The sequence below is a fragment of the Danio aesculapii genome, chromosome 11, assembly GCF_903798145.1.
Source record: "Danio aesculapii chromosome 11, fDanAes4.1, whole genome shotgun sequence".
Lineage (NCBI taxonomy): Eukaryota > Metazoa > Chordata > Actinopteri > Cypriniformes > Danionidae > Danio > Danio aesculapii.
The window spans coordinates 34,573,936-34,598,086 of NC_079445.1; the positions used below are offsets into that span (position 1 = coordinate 34,573,936).

Genomic DNA, 24,151 nt, shown 5'->3' on the forward strand with positions numbered 1-24,151 from the left:
GAATCATCTCAGACTGGTTTTTTGAACATGACAGTGAGTTCACTGTACTCCAGATCTCAATCCAAGAGCACCTTTGGGATGTGATGGAATGGAAGATTCGCATCATGGATGTGCAGCCGACAAATCTGCAGCAACTGTGTGATGCCATCATGTCAATGGACCAAAATCTCTGAGGAATTTTCCAGTACCTTGTTGAATCTATGCCACGAAGGATTAATGCAGTTCTGAAGGCAAAAGCGGTTCCAAACCAGTACTTGTAACGTGAACCTAATAAAGTGGCCAGTGAGAGATTTTATCATTTTCAGTGGTCACACTTTATTTTGATGGTCCGTTTGGTGAATTTGAGTTACATTGCATCTACAAGCCAACTAATTCTCATTAGATTATAAGTAGACTGTTAGGTTGGGGTTAGGGTAAGTGTAAGTTGACATGTACTTGCAAAGTTTCTTTTAGTCAGTTAAATGTTTGTTGAAGGAGCAGAATCAACAGATATTAAGCTGACAGTCTCCTAATACTCAAATGGACCATCAAAATAAAGTGTTACCTTGTCAGTTTAAGCAAAAATAATCAATTTTAGTAAAGAAAAAAAAAATACTTTTATTGCAATTTTGAGGACAACTGCATTTATTAGCATTTACCAATGTATCCATTCATCTCATCATCCTGTACAATGATAAAATAGAGTGAGTTTATTATAATTACAAGTGATGATATTTCATACAAAGAGGAATGTCCAGCAGCACTTATCAATCACATCTAGGTATGAAATTTGAAACGTCTTTGCCTTGAAGGATTCATCAAATCCAAACATCTGCTAACATCAATTGCACTTGTAAACAGATCATGTAAGAAATCAGGCATCCAGATGTTTGTTGAGTCTTCTCACTTTCTCCTTCTTGTTCCGGTTCCCATGCTTTTTCCAGGGCTTTCCAGCTTGTTGTTCTGTGTTTGCTTTTCCAGCCTCAACGGGACCACTTCCAGGTTTGTAACCCATCACCATCTGCACACCCTTGGTCAACGCTCGCACATTTGCCTATGCAAAAAAAAACAACAACAAAATATTAAATTTAGAGATTCAGAGTTCAAACCCATAATCAATATATCATACTAGTTTGAAAGCACACTCAAGGTGCGTCCCAAATCGCATACTTCTGCACTACTCTAAGCCATTTTGTAGTATAAATAGTGTAAGTAGTGCGTTCACACTGAAAATTTTAAAAAGAAGTGCATTTTAAATACCCGGATGATGCACTTATTCAACTGTTATTCAAGTGTGGGATGTTGGACACTTCACGCACTCAACGACAACTGCTTTGCCCACATAACGGAAGGGGCGGAGCTTTCGGACACTGATGTTGGATTATTTTATTTATTTTGGATTGTGAAAGCAAAATTCTCCTATGAGAGTGATTATAGCGCCTCCAGATGGTGAATGCAGTTATACCTATAGCAGGTATTATTTGGTAATTTGGTCATTTATTTCACTAATTTGGCAATCATCAAACATCATCAGGGAAACAATTTGAATTTCCACTTCGTAAAAAAACGCAAGTGTTCTATTTAGGACGACACTACATACATATACTATGCATAGTGCACAAGTGCGTAGTGTGCCTTTTGGGAGGAAGTGTCAATTATTCACAACAAATAAAGGTGCATTTTGATGACTCAGTGACTGAGTTTGGAATCATGGGAGTTGTGGGCTTCATTAAATATTATGGGACAATTATGGGAGGTAAAGTATTCAACACTTATTATCATGGTAGTATGAAGTAGAGTAAGGTAATTCTATTTTTAACCCCTACCCCATGGCTCTTAAAACATAGTGTGAAGGGGAAAGGCTTCAAATTTACCCCTAAGAAATGGCACAGCACTACAACACCCACACAAGTCATCATATGTCGTCGGAAAGCTCTTACTTCATCTGAGATATACGACGATGGTGACTGCTGTAGTAATTACAGTTGTGTTATTTTTGGTAATTGTCTTCAGGAAATCAGCGAAGGCAATGATATCATATTATCATAACAATATAATGCAGCAATAACCTAATGACTGTATGGTCTATTTATACCGAGTCCATATTCATCAATGTAAACACAAGAAAACAGCGTTAACATTATACCAGAGACTTTAAAAAGCTCATTCCCAGCCACTAGGCTTTTCTGACAGGGTATTCCAGTCACAGATGTGAAAGTATGTTGTAGGACTGCTATACAGGAGTTATTATTGTGGATTATACACAGCAAAATTTAGCAGGTTTTAATTTTTTTTTTTAATGCATGATTGTAAAACACTAATGCCGTTGTAAATTTATAAAAACATGTGCTTGTTAATTGTAAAAATTCTCAATAATGACGAAAAAAAAATTAATTTGTGCATCTCCTGACTCATATGTGCAGCCATGTTGCCATTGTAGCTGATGTATTTTGGGAAATTGTCATACCTCTTTGTTTCTAGTGTGTTCCTGGAAAATCTCAGTTTCAAGGGTTATCTAGCCATTTCCCTTAGCCCTACACTTACAAGCTAAAGAGAATTGGGACATCCCTACCCATTCTCGTGAATGCGCAAAACGAGGGCTGGTGGAAGGGCTAAGGGGTTTGGGAATTGGGATATGGCCTAAAACTGTTGAACTGAAAAGAGAGTGCTGAACCAATTGCTGATGACAATTGTGTGATGCAGCAGGAAAGCAGCAGAGCTTTTATTATGCCACAGTCCATCACTTCCCGTTATTCTGCTCATGATCACATGGAGAAACTCAGCGCTGTTTTATCAGACTAAACACATTTTAGGATTCTGTTATAATGCTTTATTGTGCAGTCTATATATAGTCTATATAAAAGCAAACCGGAAATCGAGGGTTTATGGCATCAATAGCATGGCCACATAGGACACAGGATCAGAAGTTATTAAGTCAGCAAAATATACAATACTTTTCTTGTGGTTTTGAGATATTTTAATGAAGAAATCTTACATATTGTGCCTTTAGGTAGCCAGGTAATGTCAAAATGGGGCATGGGGCATTGGGGCATGGTCCTGTTGTGAAAGAATTTACTTCCTGGTGTGATAGATTTTCTCTCCAGTTGAATGTAAATAAAACAAAAGACATGGTGATAGATTACAGGAATGCTTCTCCTACACCTAGCATAACAAATATTAAAGGTTTGGACATTGAAATTGTTGACACACCTAAATATCTAGGGGTCGTTGTTACACAATATGTTGACATTTCAACCTAACACCCAGGCTGTCTATAAAAAAGTCCAACAAAGACTGTTTTTTTCTGAGGAAACTCAGATCGTTTCAGGTTTGTACCTCTATGATGACACTGTTTTATAAACAATTTATTGAATCTGTTTTATCTTTCTGCATTGTAGCTTGGTACGGCAATCTGACTGTGTCAAATAAGATAAGGTTGAGTGGCCTTGTAAAGGTGGCAGGCAAGATCATCGGTTTCAACTAAACTGGTCCAATGGTAATTTACCATACTTGTGTTTTAAAGAGAGCTCAGGGTATCCTATGCACCCCTTGATCACCCGTTGTACTCTGTGTTTCAGCTGCTGCCATCAGGAAGTCGTTTTAGAGTTCCTATATGCAGGACAAACAGAATTAGAAATTCTTTTATAATGGTGGCCATTAGGTCATTAAATGAGTCCAGCGGGGAGGGAGATGCACCTATAAATGATGTAGTGTATGTTGTGTGGTAATATTTTGTTAATTGAACTTCGCCATTAACTTTTTGTACATGGAACTTCGCCTGTGTTACGGCACATTGCTGCAATTTTAGTTTCCCTAAATGGGATAACAAAGTTAAGTCTGAATGCATTGATGGGTTGAATCTTACTTGATGAAAAAACTGTTTATCCACTGTGTTTTCTATGCGTTTCACTTTTGATGGTTTGCCACCACTGCCATCGATCTGTTCATCTCCTGTTATCCGCATGGCAAACTTGGCGTGCTGAGGCTGGAAGTCTTCAGGGTTGATGTGAGGAGGAGGGTGGCAGTAAAGGAGTTTGCCCTGTAAAGATTCAGGTAAAAACAAATTATTTTTATTAATAATATCCAGGCCCTATTCACACCTGGTGTTTTAATCCTTGTCCAATCATTTTTGTTCACTTTGAAAATACTGCTATCAGCCTTTTCTGATCTTTCCATTTTATATTATATTAAATAAGCTTGAGCAGAAACAAAGGAGCATGATACAGAGAGCAGAAGCTTTTTATATGACAGCGGTGTTAGAAACAGGACTGGTGTGCTTATTAAAAAAAAATCTTCACCCATAAATTAAGCCAAAATTTTTCTAAATGCATCGATATTCTCTCGAATTGATTTTGAGCTTTGTTTTGAACAGATAGCACTCTAGACTAGTTTTTAACAGCAGATTAATGTTAACAGCTGACTGTGAACACTCTTATAATTTGCTTAAAATTTTCCTACTTTTATTAATGATTATTTTAGGTTCAAGTGGTATTTGTAAGGAATTGGATGCAAGCAGAGTATGGCTGTTTGTTTGTAAAGCATACAGCGCCATCTGCTGGAAAACCTAAACTCAGAACAGACTCAAGAATGAATAGCAATGTATTTTAAAATCTCAGAATAAATGCTGAATCAATTTCTTGGATGTTTCTTCAACAAAGTTCTAGTGGCTAGCATGCTTTAACAACACATGCTGCAATGTTTAGGATTTAGGTCAAGAGGGAAAGATTAGTTTCTTAATTGTAACTGGTTAAAAGCAGTTGGATTGTTTACAGTAGTTTTATGATAACTTTGATGAACAGTTTTGAACCACTTCAAATGTTGACTAGTATAGATCACATGAGCATGTACACTGAAAGAAATCCATTCAAATGTGTTTTTGAATACCCCTAGAAGGGGTCAAAGACAGTCAAGCTCAAAACAATTCCCACTATGTTTACACCCATATTTAGTGTCGATTAGTTGTGAGTGAATTGACAAAACCATATCTTAAATTAAAAAATGCCTCAGAGCTATTAGTTCCAACAGTGAAGATGCACTTACACTGACGTAGTCTTTCAAAACATATCGGGCAGATCTTGATTGGTCTGGCTGTCCGTGTGCTGTCATAAAGCCTCTCATATCTGCATGAAGAGAACAAAATTATTGAAAGATGTTCATCAAAAGTTAGGCATGGTGTGAAATATCTGGGTGGTCATATTTATTAATAGGTTGCGCTGGCACAAACCCTCATTTGGGGGTTTCAATGAAAAAAATACTGCCAAGATTTACAAAAGACATACTGAAACTGTTTTTGAGCTTAGTATTATTGGTTATGAGTAGGGCCAGACAGAATCTACAGACATTTTTTGCTATTTCTGCGGAGAATTTTGTAAAAAAAAAAATCTGTGGATTTGTGCAAAATGATTTTAGTAGTATCTTATTTGATAAAAAAAGCAAGTCTCTCGTATAACATATCTACTAAACAACAGAAAATATTACTTTACAACCTGTATTGTAAATAAATCATATAAACATTTAAATATACTATTATTAAATACAATTATCTTAATAAAATTAATTTAAAAACTGATTAAATATACATTTATACACATTTACACAAGTAAATAGATAGACATAGATGAACTAAAAATCTGTGGATTTCTGCACATGCAGATTCAGTGTGGGCCTAGTTATGAGTTTATAAAAGTTCTACTTTCATGGGATTCAACAATTCATGGGAAATTAAATTTTATCTAAGTTTGCAGTAGTCAAAATGTTCGTACACGCATCATTTACTTTATGCCCAAACATTATTTTAAAACCAGATGAAATCAGTGTTGTTAGTAGATTATTCACACCTTCTCACCATTGACTCTGTTTTTGAAACCTAACTTGTGTTGGTTCATTTAATTTCCAATTTAATAAATCTGCCCCACAATTTTTGTCTTGCAATTTGAGACCATGCATTTTACACCTAGACCTCCCTCACACATACTCTGATGTTATGTTTTTTTAATTGAGTGAAAAGAACAAATGCTTGATATGACAGACATGGTGAAACACTTTCCACTTTTCCCTTTTAAACTTTTGTAACAATAAAAAATTTATAAAATAATGAAATAATGATAAATAGCATAACTTAATAGTATGAATAATAACAGCAACAATAGTAAATAAAAAGGAGTAAATAATAATAATAATAATAATAATAATAAATAAATAAAAACATGATTTAAAAAAGGAAAAAAAAAATTTAAAAAGGGGGGAAAAGGTTGGAGGAGGTGATGTCGATGAATTAGATAGATAAAATCAAGAGGACAAACTTAGAAGCGATTGAAAGCGAGTTATGAGGGGTTGCCATTTATCATAAAAAGAGCCATAAAGATACATGGTGTCCACAAGCCACTTTAAAAAACTTAGTGGTTTAGTAGATTTCCAAAGAAATAAGATCTGATGTCTAGCTAATAAAGAGGTAAAGGCAAGTACCTCTAATTGTTTACATGTAAATCGAGTCCAATCCTTGGGGACACAAAACAGCTGATTTAGCTTTGAAAATTTTGGACAGTTTCAAAATAATTATTCCAGTGGTTTTGTAGTACTGGGCAGAAAAATAGCATATGACTTAAATTACAGGGTGACATGTCACACTTATCCACATTAGGATAAAGCTATGCTGGTTAAATAAGGCTTTGATATTTGGTTACCAAAGCATAGTCAGAATTGCAGCACACTTACATTTTTTTCAGTGGTTAAAAATTGTTAGCTAACACTTTAAAATAATGGTTCATCACTTAATGTTAGTTAATGAAATTTACTAACATGAACAAATTATAAGTAATGCATTTATTTCAGGATATATTAATAATGCATTAGTTAATGTCGCACAACAAGATTATTCATACTTAATGTTAGTAAATACATTAACTAATAGAGCATTATTCTAAAGTGTTACCAGTTGCTACCGGTAACAACTGTAACCTTCAACAAATCTTTTAGATGTGCAAGCAGAAAGTATGTAAACTGTTTAAAACAATCAATTTTTTCATTTAAAATTTTCTTGCCCAAAGCCAACACATTTTTGGAGCTTCCAGAAAAAAGACACAATTGTGACCTATGGGATGTGTACATTGTGCAAAGCGAACTGACATCCGTATGCCATAAGCAGCTCCTCATAGGTAGGCGGTCGATCCGGGTCCTCATCTTCCCTTGGTCTGATAATGTTGATACCGTAAGTCCCCTCCAGGACATTTCGAGGGATATTCTGACATACGTATTTGGGCTAAGGACAAAATCCAAACTTTTCAGATTTTTGGTAATTCATTGATAACAAAAATTCTTACATACTACCAATCAAAATGCTTAGGGTCAGTAAAATGAACCATGCAGCTCTACGGTGGTGTATGTGTTGCAATTAAGTTTAAAAATGTAATTGTCACAATCAACGCAGCGTAAAAGGTTATCAAAGAGATGGCTGGGATGTGATCTCTCATCTGATCGATGGGTAGGATCCCGCTGCAGATCATCTCGGCTTTGGTGGACACAAATGAAGGCATGACCAGTCCAGGACAATCACACAGGCAAAGACCAGGTTCAACAAACAAAGTCTGAAAAATATAGGCACACGCACACCAGAAGTCAGAAAGAATAACCTGACCTTGTAATTATAACATGCTTCACGTCATTATGTTTTGAAAGCTATTCCTATACAATGAGTTGGCTACTTTAAAATAAATAGCCTCTAAAACTGAAGGGACAAACAAATTTAAGGATTAATTTTTAAAACTCTACTTCCTTAATAATAATTATTAAAAAAAAACCTCACCTGAAAGTGCTTTGTGTGTCCGGGTGTTGCTGAAACTGAGACTTTCTTATTCCTAAAGATGGTGTTGATGGTGGAGCTTTTTCCAACATTTGGATAACCAACCTTACAGAGAATTTAGAGTTGGAATATTAACAGTTCTGATGGAAGACAGCAAACATGTTTGATACATTGTAGAATCATCTGTGATAATATCCTAATGATGTGTGAACTAGCATTATTGAGAATGTCACCGGCTTTGTAAAAAAAAAAAAAAAAAAAAAAGAATCAAAAGTTAAGAAAAGCATAAAATATATATTTTTTTACATTTATAAGATATGATGTTTATAATATTTCACAATGATTTTTTACAAAACTACAGATCACAAATGTGACTGATTTTATACAACAGTAACAGTTCAATAAAAAACAGTCCTGAGTATTTTGAGTAACACAATTTTGAGTAACACAATGTTGTGTCTGATTTTCCAGTTCTAAGGCCAGAACAAATCCTTTGCAACAATGCAACGGTCCAGAATGATCTGGTTTTCCTCAATGAATAGAATGAGCCAATCATTAAATTATTCATTCATTAAAATGATCCCTTGCATTCACAGTCATTTTGAACAAGTCGTTTGAATGAAAAATTCAATGGAGCACTTATAAAAGGGATAGTTCATCAAAAAAATGACAATTCTCTCATCATTTACTCATCATTCACTTGTTCCAAACCTATTTGACCTTCTTACTTCTGCTGAACACAAAAGGAAAATATACTGAAGAATATGTGAAAAAAAGCAGCCATTGACTTCCATAGTAGGAACAAAAAATACTATTAAAGTCAGTGGCTGCTTTTTCCTATCATTCTTGTGTTTTGTGTCTCAGAATAATGAAATTCATAAAAGTTTATAAGTTCACACTGAAGTGTGAAGAAATGGTGAGGAAACTGTCATCAGGTAAACTATCAGGGACATGGACTTGATACCTATTGGTCGTTTTAGGCCCAATCCCAATTCTACCCCTTAGCCCTTCCCCTTACCCCTGTCCCAATTCACTTTAGCTTGTAGGCGTAGGGCTAAGGAGAAGGGGTAGATAGCCCTTCAAACAGAGATTTTTTTTAGGACCACACTCGAAACCAAGGGGTAAGAAAATTTCCCAGAATACACCAGCCTCAACGGCAGTATAGCTGCACCCGGAAGTAAGGAGATGCACAAATTAGTCTTTGTCATCATTACGAATTTTTACAACAAACAAACATACATATGTTCTTAACCACGTTCGTGTTTTACTGTCATGCTTTAAAAAAAAAAGCTAAAATAAAAAAAACACTACACTTCGCAATCTATAATCCCTAATAATAACTCCTCTACAGCAGTCCCACAACATTCTGACATTCGGTGATACTCGAATACCCTGTCAGAAAAGTCTAGTGGCTGGAAATGACCTTTTTACGGTGTCTGGTATAACGCTAATGTTGTTTTTCGTGTGTTTACAAAGATAAATATGGCCATTGTGTAAATACACCGTATAGTTTCAATCTTAGTGCCACATTATATCGCCATGATAACATAATATATGCCTTCAGTAATTTCCTGAAGATAATTACCAAAAAATAAAGCAACTGGAATAAAACCAGCAGTCGCGATCATCTGATCTCATAAGATTGCGATGACATATGATGACGTCTGCGGGTGTTGTAGTGGTGTCCTATTTCTTAGAGTGTGATGGGCAAGGGCTTCAAAATTTACCCCTGTTTCAAGGGAAGGGGTAGGGGTACAAAAATAGAATACAGATAGGTTTAAAAAAAAAAAATGACATTAAGGCCCTAAGCCAGACAAGCTACTAGCACTAAAACACACTCTGCATTCTTAAAATAAAAGTATTACGATATTGTTTTGTTCAAATCACACGCTCTTATTGTAGAAGTGTAATTTAAACTCACCAGTCCAACTGTGATTTGTCCATCTTTGCATGTCGGTCCAGAATGCACAGACTTAAACATTTCCAGCAGCTCATTTTTGCGTAACAAGCGGCTGGAGTTATAAAAAGATAAAGTCGCTGTGGATTCTGGGTTCTCCTCAGTGTGATCTTCATCTCCTGACTCCTCGGAGCATGTTTGCCATGCGCTCTCATCAACACAGACTCTTTCGTCTTCACCGTCTTCATCTTCATCCTGCTCACTCTCATCTTTCTCTTCATTTGGTGAAGAGCCATTTCCCTCATGATGATCTGTGGCTTCTGTATCACTCTGATCTTCCTGGTCCATCGCATCTTCTCCCTGAACCATTAAACAAGGAGGTGAAACAAATACTGATACAAAATGGAATTAATTCCCTACTACTATTAATTTATTTGTTTATTCAGGTTTTAATGCCATATCAGCAGCATTGGCTATATTCATGGCAAAAATGTATACTAAATATACAATATATAATCATATCAGTTTCTTAACAAACATACATTGTAAATAAATAAATAAATAAAAAACATACATGTAGCAACAACACGTAAAAGAGTCATATACGATCTTTTAGTTTGATTAAAGATAAATATTCTAATAATTCCATACTGCTAGATGAATTAAGTCATCACACACAAACAAGATAAATAATGAACAGAGTCAAAGGGATATTATAAACACTAAAATTCAAATTTAAAATAAAAATACTTTCAGAAAAAAACAATTAGAAAAAAATATCAGCGTTATTCCACCAAATATTGAGGTTTTAACTATTTAAATAAAAAAAGGTATTGTGTTGTCCAGAATTCTAAAAAAGACAAAAACAACTAATGATAACATCTTTATTTTACATTTTTATGGGAAAAAATGTCTTCAGAAGTTTATAGAAAGGACAAAAATTACACTGATACTAATGAAATCCTACCATGCATATTCAGATTTTAATCAAAGTAAAACAGAGTCATATTTTACCTTCTCCTCTGCCTCGAGTCGTTGTGCCTCAGCCAAAGCCGACCAGAACACAGCTCTGATGCCCTCTTTCTGAAAATATCGAGCCCAGGCTCTCCGTTGTTCTCTAGTCAGCAGATCAGCTTTGTTTAGCAGAAGCATGTTTACTTTGTGAATGGACACCTCTTTTACATATTTTTCCTGATGGAGACAGAAATGGATAAATAATTCAAATATGAACAGTTATGGATTGAATTGCGTTGAGCCTAATGTCCTCATTACTTACAAGATCTGGACATCGGAATAGAAGAGGGTTTCTGGCATCAACGATCTGAACCACAACATCACTGAGGATAAAACGAAAATAATTATATTTTAAGGTGCCATTGGTGTAAATGAATTTGTCACTCTCAAGCACCTTTAATTGATCTTCTAGAAGCCAAATGCATTCAAACAGCCACAACAAACTAGAACATCCCAACACCAGTGATGCCTGCTTTTATATCACAGCTTCATTAAGCTTCAAAACCTTTACGAATCTTTGGTTTTGAATTAGGTGTGCCTATCAAATTGGCAAGGTCACATGATTTCAGTATATGATGCATTGTTACATCATAACTGTTTTCAAAATGTTTAGAAAACGTAATGGTTCTCCACTTGGGGGTCATTTCCATAAATACTATAAAATCCACATGTATGACTCGGCTTCATTCAGATCGACACCCCAGTGGCGAATTGTACAGGTTTCATAGTTTATTACGTTTTGGCCTGTTTAGCAGAGACCACTACAGAACAAACAATATATATATATATATATATATATATATATATATATATATATATATATATATATATATACATAATATTTAATTATGTTAGATGCAAGCAAAGTGCATTTATAGATTATACTTTCAATTTAAAGTTTGCAATATGTTTGAAAAGTCAAATCTAATCCATGCTTTGCCCTTTTCAGTTTATGTTGCATTTAGACATGTTTGATAGGTTTCCCTAGCATGTTCTGTTTTAAACGCTTCATTCACACATCATTTTGCAAAGCAATTGGTTTAATTGTTTCAAAGCTTTAAAAAGTATTGTTTCTTCCATCACTACCAAAAACATTTATAACAGGTGAAGAAGTAATGCACTGTGATTTACTGAAAAATATCTTAATACGAGACAGAAACAGGGCCCATTACACAATCTTTAGAGACTACATCAGGTGTCTCAAACTCACGGCCCGCAGGCCCCCACCTTAATATGAAAGTTTAATGTCAGTGTGCCCCGCAAGTTTGATATGCATGGCACTTTACAGTTTTGTGTGTGGAGCTAAATGAACCCACCAATCACGGTGGGGTATATGGCTCTCGGGGGCAGGACATTAGCTGGACTTGATGCAGGCAATGGTCAATGAGTGAAAGTTACAGCAGCGTTGCCATGGAGTGTTTTCCTCTGTTCCTGCTGGCTGCCTTGTTTCTATAGGGCACACACCGACATTTGTCCCAGAGCACTTCCTTCACAACACTTCAAAGAAAGTTTAAGTTGCTGCTCAGCGGGACATTATAAATATATAAAAGTATATAAATCAGTGCTTAATTTGAGCCGGATCTTGCCGGATCCTGGTAGATATTTGTATTTTTCTTTTCAGTATTTATTTTAATTGATTTGGCATTAACTTGTGCACAGTGAGTACCTGCATGTGTGTGTGTTTGTGCAGGGGTGTAGCAAGCGGGGGGTGGGGGGGTGTTTTCCACCTTACTTTAAGAGCCAGACCATTTAGAAACAGGTGATTAATAATTATATGATCGTAAACTTTTGGATCTCATTCAGCTGTCCCTCTCACTTTTAAAATGTCCGCTATGCCCCTATGTGTGTGTAAGAGAAAATGAGTGAATGAGTGCAGAAAATACTGTGTGGATTGTATGCGTGCATGCTAAATAAAGCAAAATTCACGTTCAACTATTGGTCCTGAACAATATTTTCAACCAATCATCTTTCTTGCGTTCACAATCACTCTCATTGGTTGGTGGTTATTGTTTAGCGCGCAGAGAGCAGAAAAGAAATCAAAGTGATGCGTACACGGCAGTATAAAAGAAAAGTAAGGAACTCAGTGCAGCCTAATGTAATCGTCTACAGTCACATATCGACACCTGTCCATCGGCAGTAAGAGTCCCTGGTAACCCGGACCAATTATAGGCTTTTACCGTTATTTCAGGGTAAACTGCATTGCGCTACTTGCATTGTATTTGCATTGCCTCACACAATAAAAATTACATAGATTTCTATATGATGTAAAAGTAGTCAAAAAAAATTTTCAAATAACACAATGTTGCTTCTTTTCCTGTACCAACAGCACAGTGGATAACAGTAAATCTAATTATTATTATTACTATTTATTACTGACTGATTTTTATTAATTTTTAATTTGTTTATTTTTTCAACTTATTTTGAGCCCAGCCTCACCCAGACTCGGCCTCCAGCAGCCCCCAGGTAAATTGAGTTTGAGACCCCTGGACTAGATAGTAAAAAGTACAAATTAAATGCCCCCTTCAGTGCAAAGGCAAAAAAAGCTCACCTTCTCTCAATAACTCTCCACAGTTGCCTCCAAAAATCGAGATTTCTCTCAAAAGGAGTGAGAATCAACTTCTGCTCCTCTTCCAACCTATAGCAGAAAGTGCAATTGGTCACAAACACTTTCCTCTTTCTTTTCTATTTGCTAATCTTTGGACTGAACATTTCAGACATTCACCGAGCCAGATCCCTTCTCCATGTGAGGAAGCTGTCTTTCTCGGTTTGCTGTAGAACTTCTGGACTTGTGCTCTCATCCCAATGAGGTCTGAGGAGACAAAACACAATGTTGAAAACATCTGCTTTTGCATTATTTTGCAGCCACAATAAACTAGAGGAATTTTAATATAGGTAAGGAAAAAATGCATTTCATAACACATCAGCATACCTTCGGGGGATTCGTAGAAGCTGTTTGTTTTCCTCATGGAGTTTCCTCAGCCGTCTAGACTCCTCAGAGGAAAGCAAGCCGGCCCTCGCTTCAGCTGGCACAAACTTGATGTTGAGCTTCTCTGCAAAGCAATAACATACATATTGTTCTGTACCTGACAGTGCTATAGTTTTGTGTTCTTGTTACATATTACATGTAGTTACTACAACAGTAAAGTAAATTATGCATAAATAAATGCTAAACTATATGGTAAATTTTCAATTAATATTACTTAAATCACCACTTTATTATTTTTAATTCACCATTTTATTTATATTTTTTTTGTTTAGTTTTTTCCTAATTTATTTTATGTGTCAATAGATACACACACACAACTAATTTCTATGAAAATAAAAGCATAAAAATACGGGTGAAAATAATTGTACAGTGTCATTCATCATAACGGCTATAATGACCACACTATATTTGTCCCACTTTACACTTTAAGGTGGCCGTAACTACTATGCATGTACACTGAAATTAATCATTTTTACAATGTACTTATTATATAAATACATGTTTTACATTGTTATGAATGATTAAATACCTGCATGTAATTACATTTGTAATTAATTTATTTGTAATTACACTGTTGACCATCACTGTTGCACCTCAAGAACACTAGAAGTGTTCTGCCATACAACACGAACACAGTAAGTACATTGCATTTATATTTATTGCATTCATTGCATTTATAGAGGTTACTTAACCTATAACCAATGTTATTTGAGGTAACTACAATGTAATACATTGTAACTTGATGTACAAATGTATCCCCTAAAAAGTAATTATGATGGCAGTACCTTTTATTTATTTATTATTACTTTCTTTCAATTTTAATATCATTATAATATCAATATTTTTTATGTATTCCCTCATCTGTAAGGGGTTAAATAGTTGGGGAAGGGGTGGTTCTGAAAAAAAAAGTATATTGAAAAATGTTAACTGAAAAGTTTCAATAAAAGATAGTTATACATTAAACACATGCAAACACATGCAAATACAGAAATGCAGTGCAAGTAACACAGACCACAGCAAAAAATGTGTCAGGAAACCCCAAAAAGTTTATAGATTGTTTTTTAGATTTTATGGAGATGCAAACAGTAAACATTAATTCATCAATTTATGACTAAACATGGGCATGAAAATACTCACAAAACATGCAAATACAGAAATGCAGTGCAAGTAACAGACCAAAACGAAGATCTGTCGAGGGGGACCCCAAAAATTTAATAGATTGTTTATTATATTTTATGGAGATGCGATCGATCAAACTTTATAAATTATTTCCAAATAGATATATTAAGTCATCTGGTAAAATTGTATTCATATCGCAAGTTATATAGCAAAATAATAAAAATATGGCAATGTTAGAATTTTCCAATATCGTGCAGCCCTTACTTTAAACACATTAATGTATATTTTAATAAATGTATTTAAATATAAATTATTCAGATAATAGATTTGAAACAAATCAACACCTACCTGCAACAAATTCAGTTCCAGCAAGTTCGGCTGTGGCCAGAAAGTCATCCAGAGAGCTCTGCTCGGTGACAGACTGCAGGTTGAGTCGACCCCAATCATATCCATCATTCAGCTCACTGGTGTGAAGCTAAAAGCATGACACAATTAATATACAGATAAAGTCTGAATTATTAGCCCCCTGTTTATTTTTTCCACAATTTCTGTTTAACGGAGAGATTTTTTTCAACACATTTCTAAACATATTAATTTTTATAACTCATTTCTTATTACTGATTTATTTGATCTTTGCCATGATGACAGCACATAATACTTTACTCAATATTTTTCAAGTCACTTCTATACAGCTTACAGTGACTTTTAAAGGCTTAACTAGGTTAATTAGTTTAACTAGGCAGGTTAGGGTAATTAGGCAAGTTATTGTATACCGTTGGTTTGTTCTGTAGAAAGAAATCGAAAAAAATATTTAGCTTAAAGGGGCTGATAATATTGACCTTAAACACAAAATAAAACAAATAAGACTTTCTACAGAAGTATAAATATTATCAGACATACTGTGAAAATGTCCTTGCTCTGTTAAACATAATTAGGGAAATACATAAAAAAAAGAAAATATATAAATTCAAAGGGGGGCTAATAATTATGACTTCTACTGCACATCATATTGTTTATTATATTAGACATCATATGTTGAAAAACACTACCTTCTGGCATACAAGTAAGAAAAATATTATTTCTTATAAAATATAACCATTCTTATTATATTTATTTTATTGTAAAATAAGAATATCATATAGCCCATATAGATATTGCCATCATTTGCTTGTTTCAAACCTTTATAAGTTTCCTATCTTCTGTTGAACACAAAAGAAGATGTTTTGAAGAAAGTTGAAAACCTGTAAATATTGACATCCACCCATAGTACGAAAAACAAATAGTATAGAAGTCAATGGTTACAGGTTTCCAGCTTTCTTCACAATATCTTCTTTTATGTTCACTATTTACTCACTTGAGGGTGAGAAAACAGTGAGTAAATATCATGTTTTATTTCCTCCTAACACGCATAACTCTACTATATTTTATGTATCGTACGCTTTTGTTATGACAATATAGAACACTTCAGATTATGTTATACATTAGTTATAATAAAAACAACACCCTGAACTAAAGCTAATGCCGAAAGCGCAATACAATTAACACGATTTTCGCATCAGACTGTCAGTGTTTCTCACCCATGTGTCGTTTCTCCTGTATCCGCGGCCTGCGTTCAGTCTCTCCTTTATTAAAGCTCTCCCCAGCCCTGAACCCTCTCCACGAGTCTTCTTCTTCCCCATTTTATACTCTTCTACACGGTTAAACAGCGATACAAACGCGTCAGTGAGCGGATGAGACTTCACGCATGTGATGTGTTTGTTATGGCAGAGGAAGGAAGTGACACGGAATAATCTATTAGAGGGACCACTCCTTCACGTATGTTTAGAAGAGTTGACAAGTGTTTATTGTGAGCTTTTATGTTCGTGTCGCTTTAGTCGAGTAAATATATATTTAAATATTGGTAGAATAGACTGATAATCGGGCGAAAAGTGACACCCTAGCCAGACTTTTGATTTGTTGGTGGTGTCGCGTTCAAATATGACCGGTCAAAAACCAACTGCGTAGTTTTGGATTTGCAGCCAAAGACAGTTCTCTTGCACTGTTAGCATGACACCAGTAGAGGTCATTACATAATAAGTTTCAGAATAACCCAAACTGTCCAGTTTCATACAAGATTTTTTTTCAAAGAAATATACAAACAAAGTAGGCCTTACATGCATAAACAAGCATGAATTGATACAATTACTAAAATAGGCTGACACAAATGTAGGAAAAAAGCAACATATGGTAATGGCAACTGTATTTGACGTAAATGTAAAAAATAAGTGAATTTATAAATAAAATAATAATTCTTCATTCATTCATTAATTTTCTTTTTGGCTTAGTCCCTTTATTAATCTGCGGAATGAACCGCCAACTTATCCAGCTTATGTTTTACGTAGCGGATGCTGTATGTTAGGAGAGAGGCAACGCCACCACCAACACCAATAGTAATAATAATAATAATAATAATAATAATAATAATAATAATAATAATAATAATAATAATAATAATAATAATAATAATAATACATTCATAATAATAATAATAACAACAATTATTATTATTATTATTATTATTATTATTATTATTATTATTATTATTGCTGTACATGCTGTAGAATTTTTTTTATAACATTATTATATATTATACAGTATTATATGTACATTTGAAGTCAGAGTTATTAGCCCCCCTTTGAATTTTTTTTCTTTTTTAAATATTTCCCAAATGATGCTTAAAACAGCAAGGAAATTTTCACTGTATGTCTGATAATATTTTTTATTCTGGAGAAATTCTTATTTGTTTTGTTTCGGCTAGAATAAAAGCAGTTTTTAATTTTTTAAAAGGCATTTTAAGGTCAAAATTATTAGCCCCTTTAAGCTATATATTTTTCGATAGTCTACAGAACAAACCATCATTATACAATAACTTGCCTAATTACCCTAACCTGCCTAGTTAACCTAATTAACCTAGTTAAGCCTTTAAATGTCACTTTAAGCTGTATAGAAGTATCTTAAAAAAATATCTAGTCAAATATTATTTACTGTCATCATGGCAAAAATAAAATAAATCAGTTATTAGAGGTGAGTTATTAAAACTATTATGTTTAGAAATGTTTAGATATAATGTGTTAAAAAAATCCTCTCTCCGTTAAACAGAAATTAGGGGAAATAATAAATAGTGGGGCTAATAATTCAGCGGGGCTAATAATTCTGATTGCAACTGTATATGTATTATTGTTTTATGTGTATCAGATTGCATGCTTGAACTTTCCCCCTATTTTCTAAAATATAAGGTTATAATAAGTATTACAGTATATTATTATTATTATTATTGTCATATTATTGTAATCAATTGAATATATTTACTACAATCTCTACTACTATTGCTGCTGCTACTACTACTACTACTACTAATAATAATAATAATTTTTATAATTATTATTATTATAATTATTATTATTATATGTATTAAATGTTTTGTTAAATGACTGTTAAATTGAATGTTTGAACTTTATTGTAATAAATTTTTCAATTACTGTAACTTACAGTATATTATTATTTTTATATTATTGTAATTAATGTAATACATTTGCTACAATCTCTATTACTACTACTACTACTATTACTATTACTACTACTACTACTACTACTACTAATAATAATAATAATAATAATAATAATAATAATAATAATAATACTTCATTCATTTTCTTTTTGGCTTAGTCTTTTTAATTATCTGGAATCGCCAGTGGAATGAACCACCAACTTATCCAGAATATGTTTTACACAGCGGATGCCCTTCCAGCTGCAACACATCACTGCGAAACATCCATACGCACTCATACACTCTGGACAATTTAGCCTATCCAATTCACCTACAGCGCATGTCATTGGACAGTGGGGGAAACCGGATCACCCGGAGGAAACCCTCGCGAACACAGGAAAAACATGCAAACTCCACACAGAAATGCCAACTGACCCAGCCAAGGCTTGAACCAGCGACCTTCTTGCTCTAAGGCGTTTGTGCTACCCACTGCGCCACAATGTAGCCCTAATTATAATAATAATAATAATAATTATTATTATTATAATCATTATTTTTAAAAAATGTTTTGTTAAATGAGTATGAGATTAAATTCTTGATCTTTATTGTCATTTATTTTTCCATTACTGTAAAATATGTTGTTGTAACAACTACAGTATATTTTTATACTAATTTTTTAAATAATAAAATGATCAACAATAATTGGTATATTTACTATATCAGGTTACTTGCCTAAAATACTGTAAAAGAATGTTTTGGCTATAGGCTGTAATATATGTAATTATAATAGCGTCATGATTGCTTGTGCATACAAATAAAATGTGTTGTGTTTCGCAATAAGGTATTTGCTGAGAAAAAAAAAAGATATTTACACAATTAAAACATCTGAATGTGCAAAAACTAAATACATAAGCCACGTGTTTACTTCTTGCTAGCCTGGTTCAGAAATGACAGAAAAAAACCTGTCTTGGTATCGTCCTCCTTCTTTCGACCCCTCCGCGTTTTCTCGTTGGTTCATTCCCCTATATAAGTCCGTGTTTCACGCTTGGACTGTACAGTGTGTTATTCAGCGATGCAACGATCATAGAAACACACGCGATAATCATTCAGTCAACGAAGCGCTCTGCAACTTCGGAAATGTCCTAAAACAAGCCGATAGATGACTAAAGCCTGCTTTGGGGTAGCACTTAGTCGAATTAGAATCACTACAATAGATTTAGCACCTCAAGACGACCAGCATGTTGCCTTGGAAGAAGAATAAATTCGAGCTGATCGAGGAAGACAAGCAGCAGTCCAAGCAGAAGGGCTATGCCGTGAGCCTCAACTACTCCGCGCTCACCTCCTTCGCCAAATCCTGCCCGGAAAGCGCGCTCAACCGAGTCGGCAGCATGTTCAAATCCAAGAGGAAAAAGGTGAAAATCACCAGCGAGGACCCTACGTATACTGTCTTGTACCTGGGGAACGCGACCACCATCCAGTCGAAGGGAGACGGGTGCACGGATGTGGCTGTCAGTAAGATATGGGGCAAAAGCGAGATGGGCAAAAATGGCACCAAGATGAAGTTAACCATCAGCTCGCAGGGCATCCGAATGGTGCATGTCGACGAAAAGGCAAAGAGACCGGGACATCTGTATTTGTTGCACAGAATCACTTATTGCGTGGCAGACCCCCGGCTTCCCAAGATATTCGCTTGGATCTACCGGCACGAGATGAAGCACAAGGCTGTGATGCTGCGCTGCCACGCAGTGCTGGTCTCCAAGCCGGAGAAGGCGAAGGCGATGGCGCTGCTCCTCTACCAGACCTCCGCGACCGCCCTAGCCGAGTTTAAGAGGCTCAAAAGAAGGGATGATGCCCGGCACCAACAGCAGCAGCTGATTGGGGAGCAAACAATCCCATTGGTGCCCTTAAGGAAGCTGCTAAACGGACAGTGTTACTATAAACCCCCGGTGGAGCGCAGCAGGAGCGCACCTAAACTGGGCTCCATCACGGAGGACCTGCTCGGGGAGGAGGAAGAGGAGAAAGCCATGCATTTTGAGTGCGAGGATATTCTGGACACTGATAGCGACTGTGTGGGAAATGGCAAGCAAGAACTGTGCCAGATTATAAACGATTTAGGCTCCATGAGTATAGGGAACGACGTGCAGACGCTGAAAGCCGACCTGAGGGTGACTCGCCTGCTGTCTGGAGAAAGCACCGGGAGCGAGTCCTCCATAGAGAGCAACAACCAGGAGACTGTTTCTGTGCCTAATGGCATCGCGGATGGGAAAATGCAAGAAGTTGCCTGACACTGAGTGAATCTTCTAGACTGTCTCAGCAATGCTTTATGGTAATGATAACGATGATAATGCACTGCAAAAGAAAATATTGTCTTTCTTAGAGGTTTTGTCTTGTTTAAAGTTCAAAATCAAAATATTCTTAAAACCAGAAGTATTTTCTAGACCAGTAAGATATTGTAGTGTTTTAAGAAAACAGAACAAAACAAGTCAAAATGAAGTACATGTTCCCCTAAAACAAGTAAATAATCATAACATAAACGAAATTTTAAGAAGAAACATGTTTTACTTTTCTAGAAAGTGCTTCTTGATTTAAAATGTTTAGATATTTGATGTAGAAACAAGACAAAACCTCTAAGAAAATCATTTTTGTTTAGCAGTGTGACAGTTTTTGGGTGCATGAATGTGCCATTTCATCCACTTGACTTGAAAGCGTGCTGTTATAGGGTTCACAAATGTGAAAACCTAGTGAGCTGCCTATCTAGAAAACAACAACAACAACAAAGAAAAAGATCGCCGCCTTAAGTAAAATCAGTTGTGCCAAAGTTACAAATGCACTTTTGTAACTATTTTCTGTGGCTTAACTGATTGTTGTTACATGACATGCAAGCTTTTTATTATATATAGTGCTGTCTAGGTAGGCAGCTCGCTAGGTTTTTGAGACACAAGCCATGGATGTGTTTGTGGATTTAACAGACACTCGCACAATAATCCCTCATTAGGGGTCTGGATGGAAGCACTCTGCGCAATAAGACGCTTAAAGTCTCTGCTTAACCTCTCTGTGCTGTAAGAGGTTTTTAGGAGAGATCTTGTTTACCTTAATAAGTTTCCCTCACGGAAATGCTTTTCTTTTGTTCATTTTGCTTTAATGTCCTGAGATATGTAACTTGTTCGTTCTTTCTATTTCTCTTTCATTCTTTGGAAAGAAGAAGTGTCTAAACTAACTGAACAGTAAGTTACAAAACTACTTTCCTTTTCAGGATGTTTTATTTTATTTTTTTATTTTGCACTGTGGTGGAATTCAGACAAGTATTATGTTATTATTATTTATGTGCAACATTGTTTTCCTATACATGTTCTTACAAACATAAACGTTTTATCTTTGCTGTGCAAAAGAGACAATTTTCCTGATGTACAGAGATGTATATGTTAAATATGTGTAAACAAGATGCATTATTTTTTAAAACGATGTGGTTTGTTTCTGTGAACACCAATAAAACTGTAAAACATATATTAACGTCACACATTTTCTGCTATGTCAGTTAAACAACCATTCAGTGAGGTTATTAAAAATTATTCTTTCTTCATGCAAAGAATAAATGTAAAAAATTCTAAGGACAATTTTCCACTAAAGAACATTTTGTAAAATGGATACGCTCTTAAAAATAAGTTTTTCTGGCATTGATAGTTCTGAGAAAAACCTTTAAAGTACTTAACCATGCTCTCTCAAACAATTGCTCTTTTAGTCCTCATGCGTCCTTCTGGAAAATTCACGTTATTTGTCTTTTTTATTTATGATAGTCTTAGCTGCATTTTAATGGAAATTTTATCATTTCACCCTAATTTCATTTAATTTTCACTGGGTACAAAAAAAAGTTACACTCAGGACCTTCATGACAAAAATGTCCCAATTGAAACCCATTAAAAGTACAGGTCACACTTTATTTTGATGGTGAATTTCAGTTACATTAAATCTACATGCCAACTTATTCTCATTAGATTATAAGTAGACTGTTAGGTTGGGGTTAGTGTAAGTTGACATGTACTTAGTTTCTTATAGTCAGTTAAATGTCTGCTTAGCAGCAGTATCAACAGATATTAAGCAGACAGTCTACTAATAGTCAAATATATCAGCAAAATAAAGGGTTGCCAAACTGCAATATTTAATCCCAGTGCCATAACAACCAAAAATCATTTAATTGACAATGCTTCAAATGCATTAAAATGAAATGTTGTTTCTGATTATATTTATCAAACAGCGGTTACCTTTATTTTACATGGAAATTAAACAACCACAACAGTAGCATTGCGTAAACCGTAGGCCTCAAACTTGATTCCTGGAGGCCTGCAGCTCTGCATAGTTTTGCTCCAACCCTAATCAAACACAGCTGATCTCGATAATCAAGGTGTTCAAGACTAGAGACTATAGACCCTTTTCACATTTTCGGGTTTCTCAGTAGCGGAAGTCATAATAGTTGGGAAAACTTAGAGCGCAGTCAATGGGAAAGTACAACAAATAATTTTTATAATCTGGAAAAACTTCACGATGATGTTATAAAGACATTCAGAAAAATGAAAAAAAAAAATAGTTTGAGACTGATCACGGCAGTCAGAGGAGAGAATAATGGCAAATTTACTGTCCTGTCCCATAGACGCTGCATTAAAAACACCTCGCACAAGTGGTAATTCATTTTTTGTAATTTGAAGTAAAGATGATAAAATACATATAAATGTTCATACTTTAAAAAAAATCTAAATATTTAAAACTTTCAAGGATTTAAGATGCTAATGACCGTTAAACGCATCATAACAGGCTTGTGAAAAGGGTCTATTAAGCAGGTGTGAGTTGGAGGTGGTTGGAGCTAAACTATGCAGAGCTGTGGCCCTCCAGGAATTGAGTTTGAGACCACTGATGTAAACAATGCGTAATTTAAAGCGTTATAATCCTCAAACTGAGTGAATTGTTGGTAATTGCCTTCAAGACTAACTTTTTAAAAGATGATGCTAAGGTTTGAGTTCACTTGAAGATTATTTGTGGATCCAGAATAGTTCTTGTTTGTCATCACTGTAAAAAGATCCAATATAAATGTTAAAAGTTCACCATGAACCATTTCATGCCATCATGCGCAGTGGTTAGTACTGTCACCTCACAGCAAGAAGGTTGCTGGTTCGAGTCCAAAGACATGTGCTATAGGTAAATTGGGTAAGCTAAATTGGCCAAAAGTGTATGTGTGTGATTGTGAGACTGTATTAGTGTTTCCCAGTGCTGGGTTGCAGCTGGAAGGGCATCTGCTGCATAAAACATATGTTTGCGGATCAATCCTGATGAATAAAGGGACTAACCTGGAGGAAAAATACTAAATAATGATTAATTAAAATTGTTATTTTAAGAAGTTTAATCATCTGAAAGGTTCTTCTGGGAACCAAAAATGCTTCCTCAGTGACCACGCTGCAAAAATACTCTTTGTTGAACAATTAATCCCAATAAAGAACCTTTATTTTGAAAAGTACAGTGTTTAAATTGCTATCCCATTTACCTGTGCTCCTCATAAGAGTACTTTCAGCATCTCCACATTAGGCTCCCTCTGGAATCTGACAATAGTTGGCACGTTTTCCATTGGCACTTGATGGGGAGCCACACATTCCCTGCGGCGCGAGTGTTGAGTGTTAATAATGCTGGCAGAGATGCCACTTCCTACAGCAAACGTGCCACAAACCAGCAGCTCCTTATTACTGTACATGTTCGCAGGGCTCCTTTCAGACCTGCCACTGCAAAACAAGTCTAAATAATGCAGGAGAAGAGAAGTTTAAGCACTGTTATGAGGCAGATTCTATATAT

General features: G+C 35.1%; 2 protein-coding genes across 2 annotated transcripts; one reads left to right on the forward strand and one right to left on the reverse strand.

Annotated features, from left to right (window-relative positions):
- Nucleotides 1-595: 595 nt before the first annotated feature.
- On the reverse strand, nucleotides 596-16,575 carry lsg1 (large 60S subunit nuclear export GTPase 1). The gene is made up of 14 exons (XM_056468633.1): nucleotides 16,371-16,575; nucleotides 15,142-15,268; nucleotides 13,618-13,738; nucleotides 13,411-13,497; nucleotides 13,237-13,323; nucleotides 10,951-11,011; nucleotides 10,689-10,865; nucleotides 9,699-10,034; nucleotides 7,781-7,882; nucleotides 7,419-7,562; nucleotides 7,105-7,228; nucleotides 5,020-5,099; nucleotides 3,845-4,018; nucleotides 596-1,033 (listed from the first exon to the last, which is right to left on the reverse strand). Exons 1-14 carry the CDS (start codon nucleotides 16,470-16,472, stop codon nucleotides 854-856), a joined length of 1,902 nt encoding a protein of 633 aa, XP_056324608.1. The 5' UTR covers nucleotides 16,473-16,575; the 3' UTR covers nucleotides 596-853.
- A 2,811-nt stretch (nucleotides 16,576-19,386) lies between these two features.
- Nucleotides 19,387-21,823, forward strand: fam43a (family with sequence similarity 43 member A). The gene has a single exon (XM_056468501.1). The coding sequence runs from the start codon at nucleotides 19,558-19,560 to the stop codon at nucleotides 20,602-20,604; it is 1,047 nt and encodes a 348-aa protein (XP_056324476.1). The 5' UTR covers nucleotides 19,387-19,557; the 3' UTR covers nucleotides 20,605-21,823.
- Nucleotides 21,824-24,151: the final 2,328 nt, after the last annotated feature.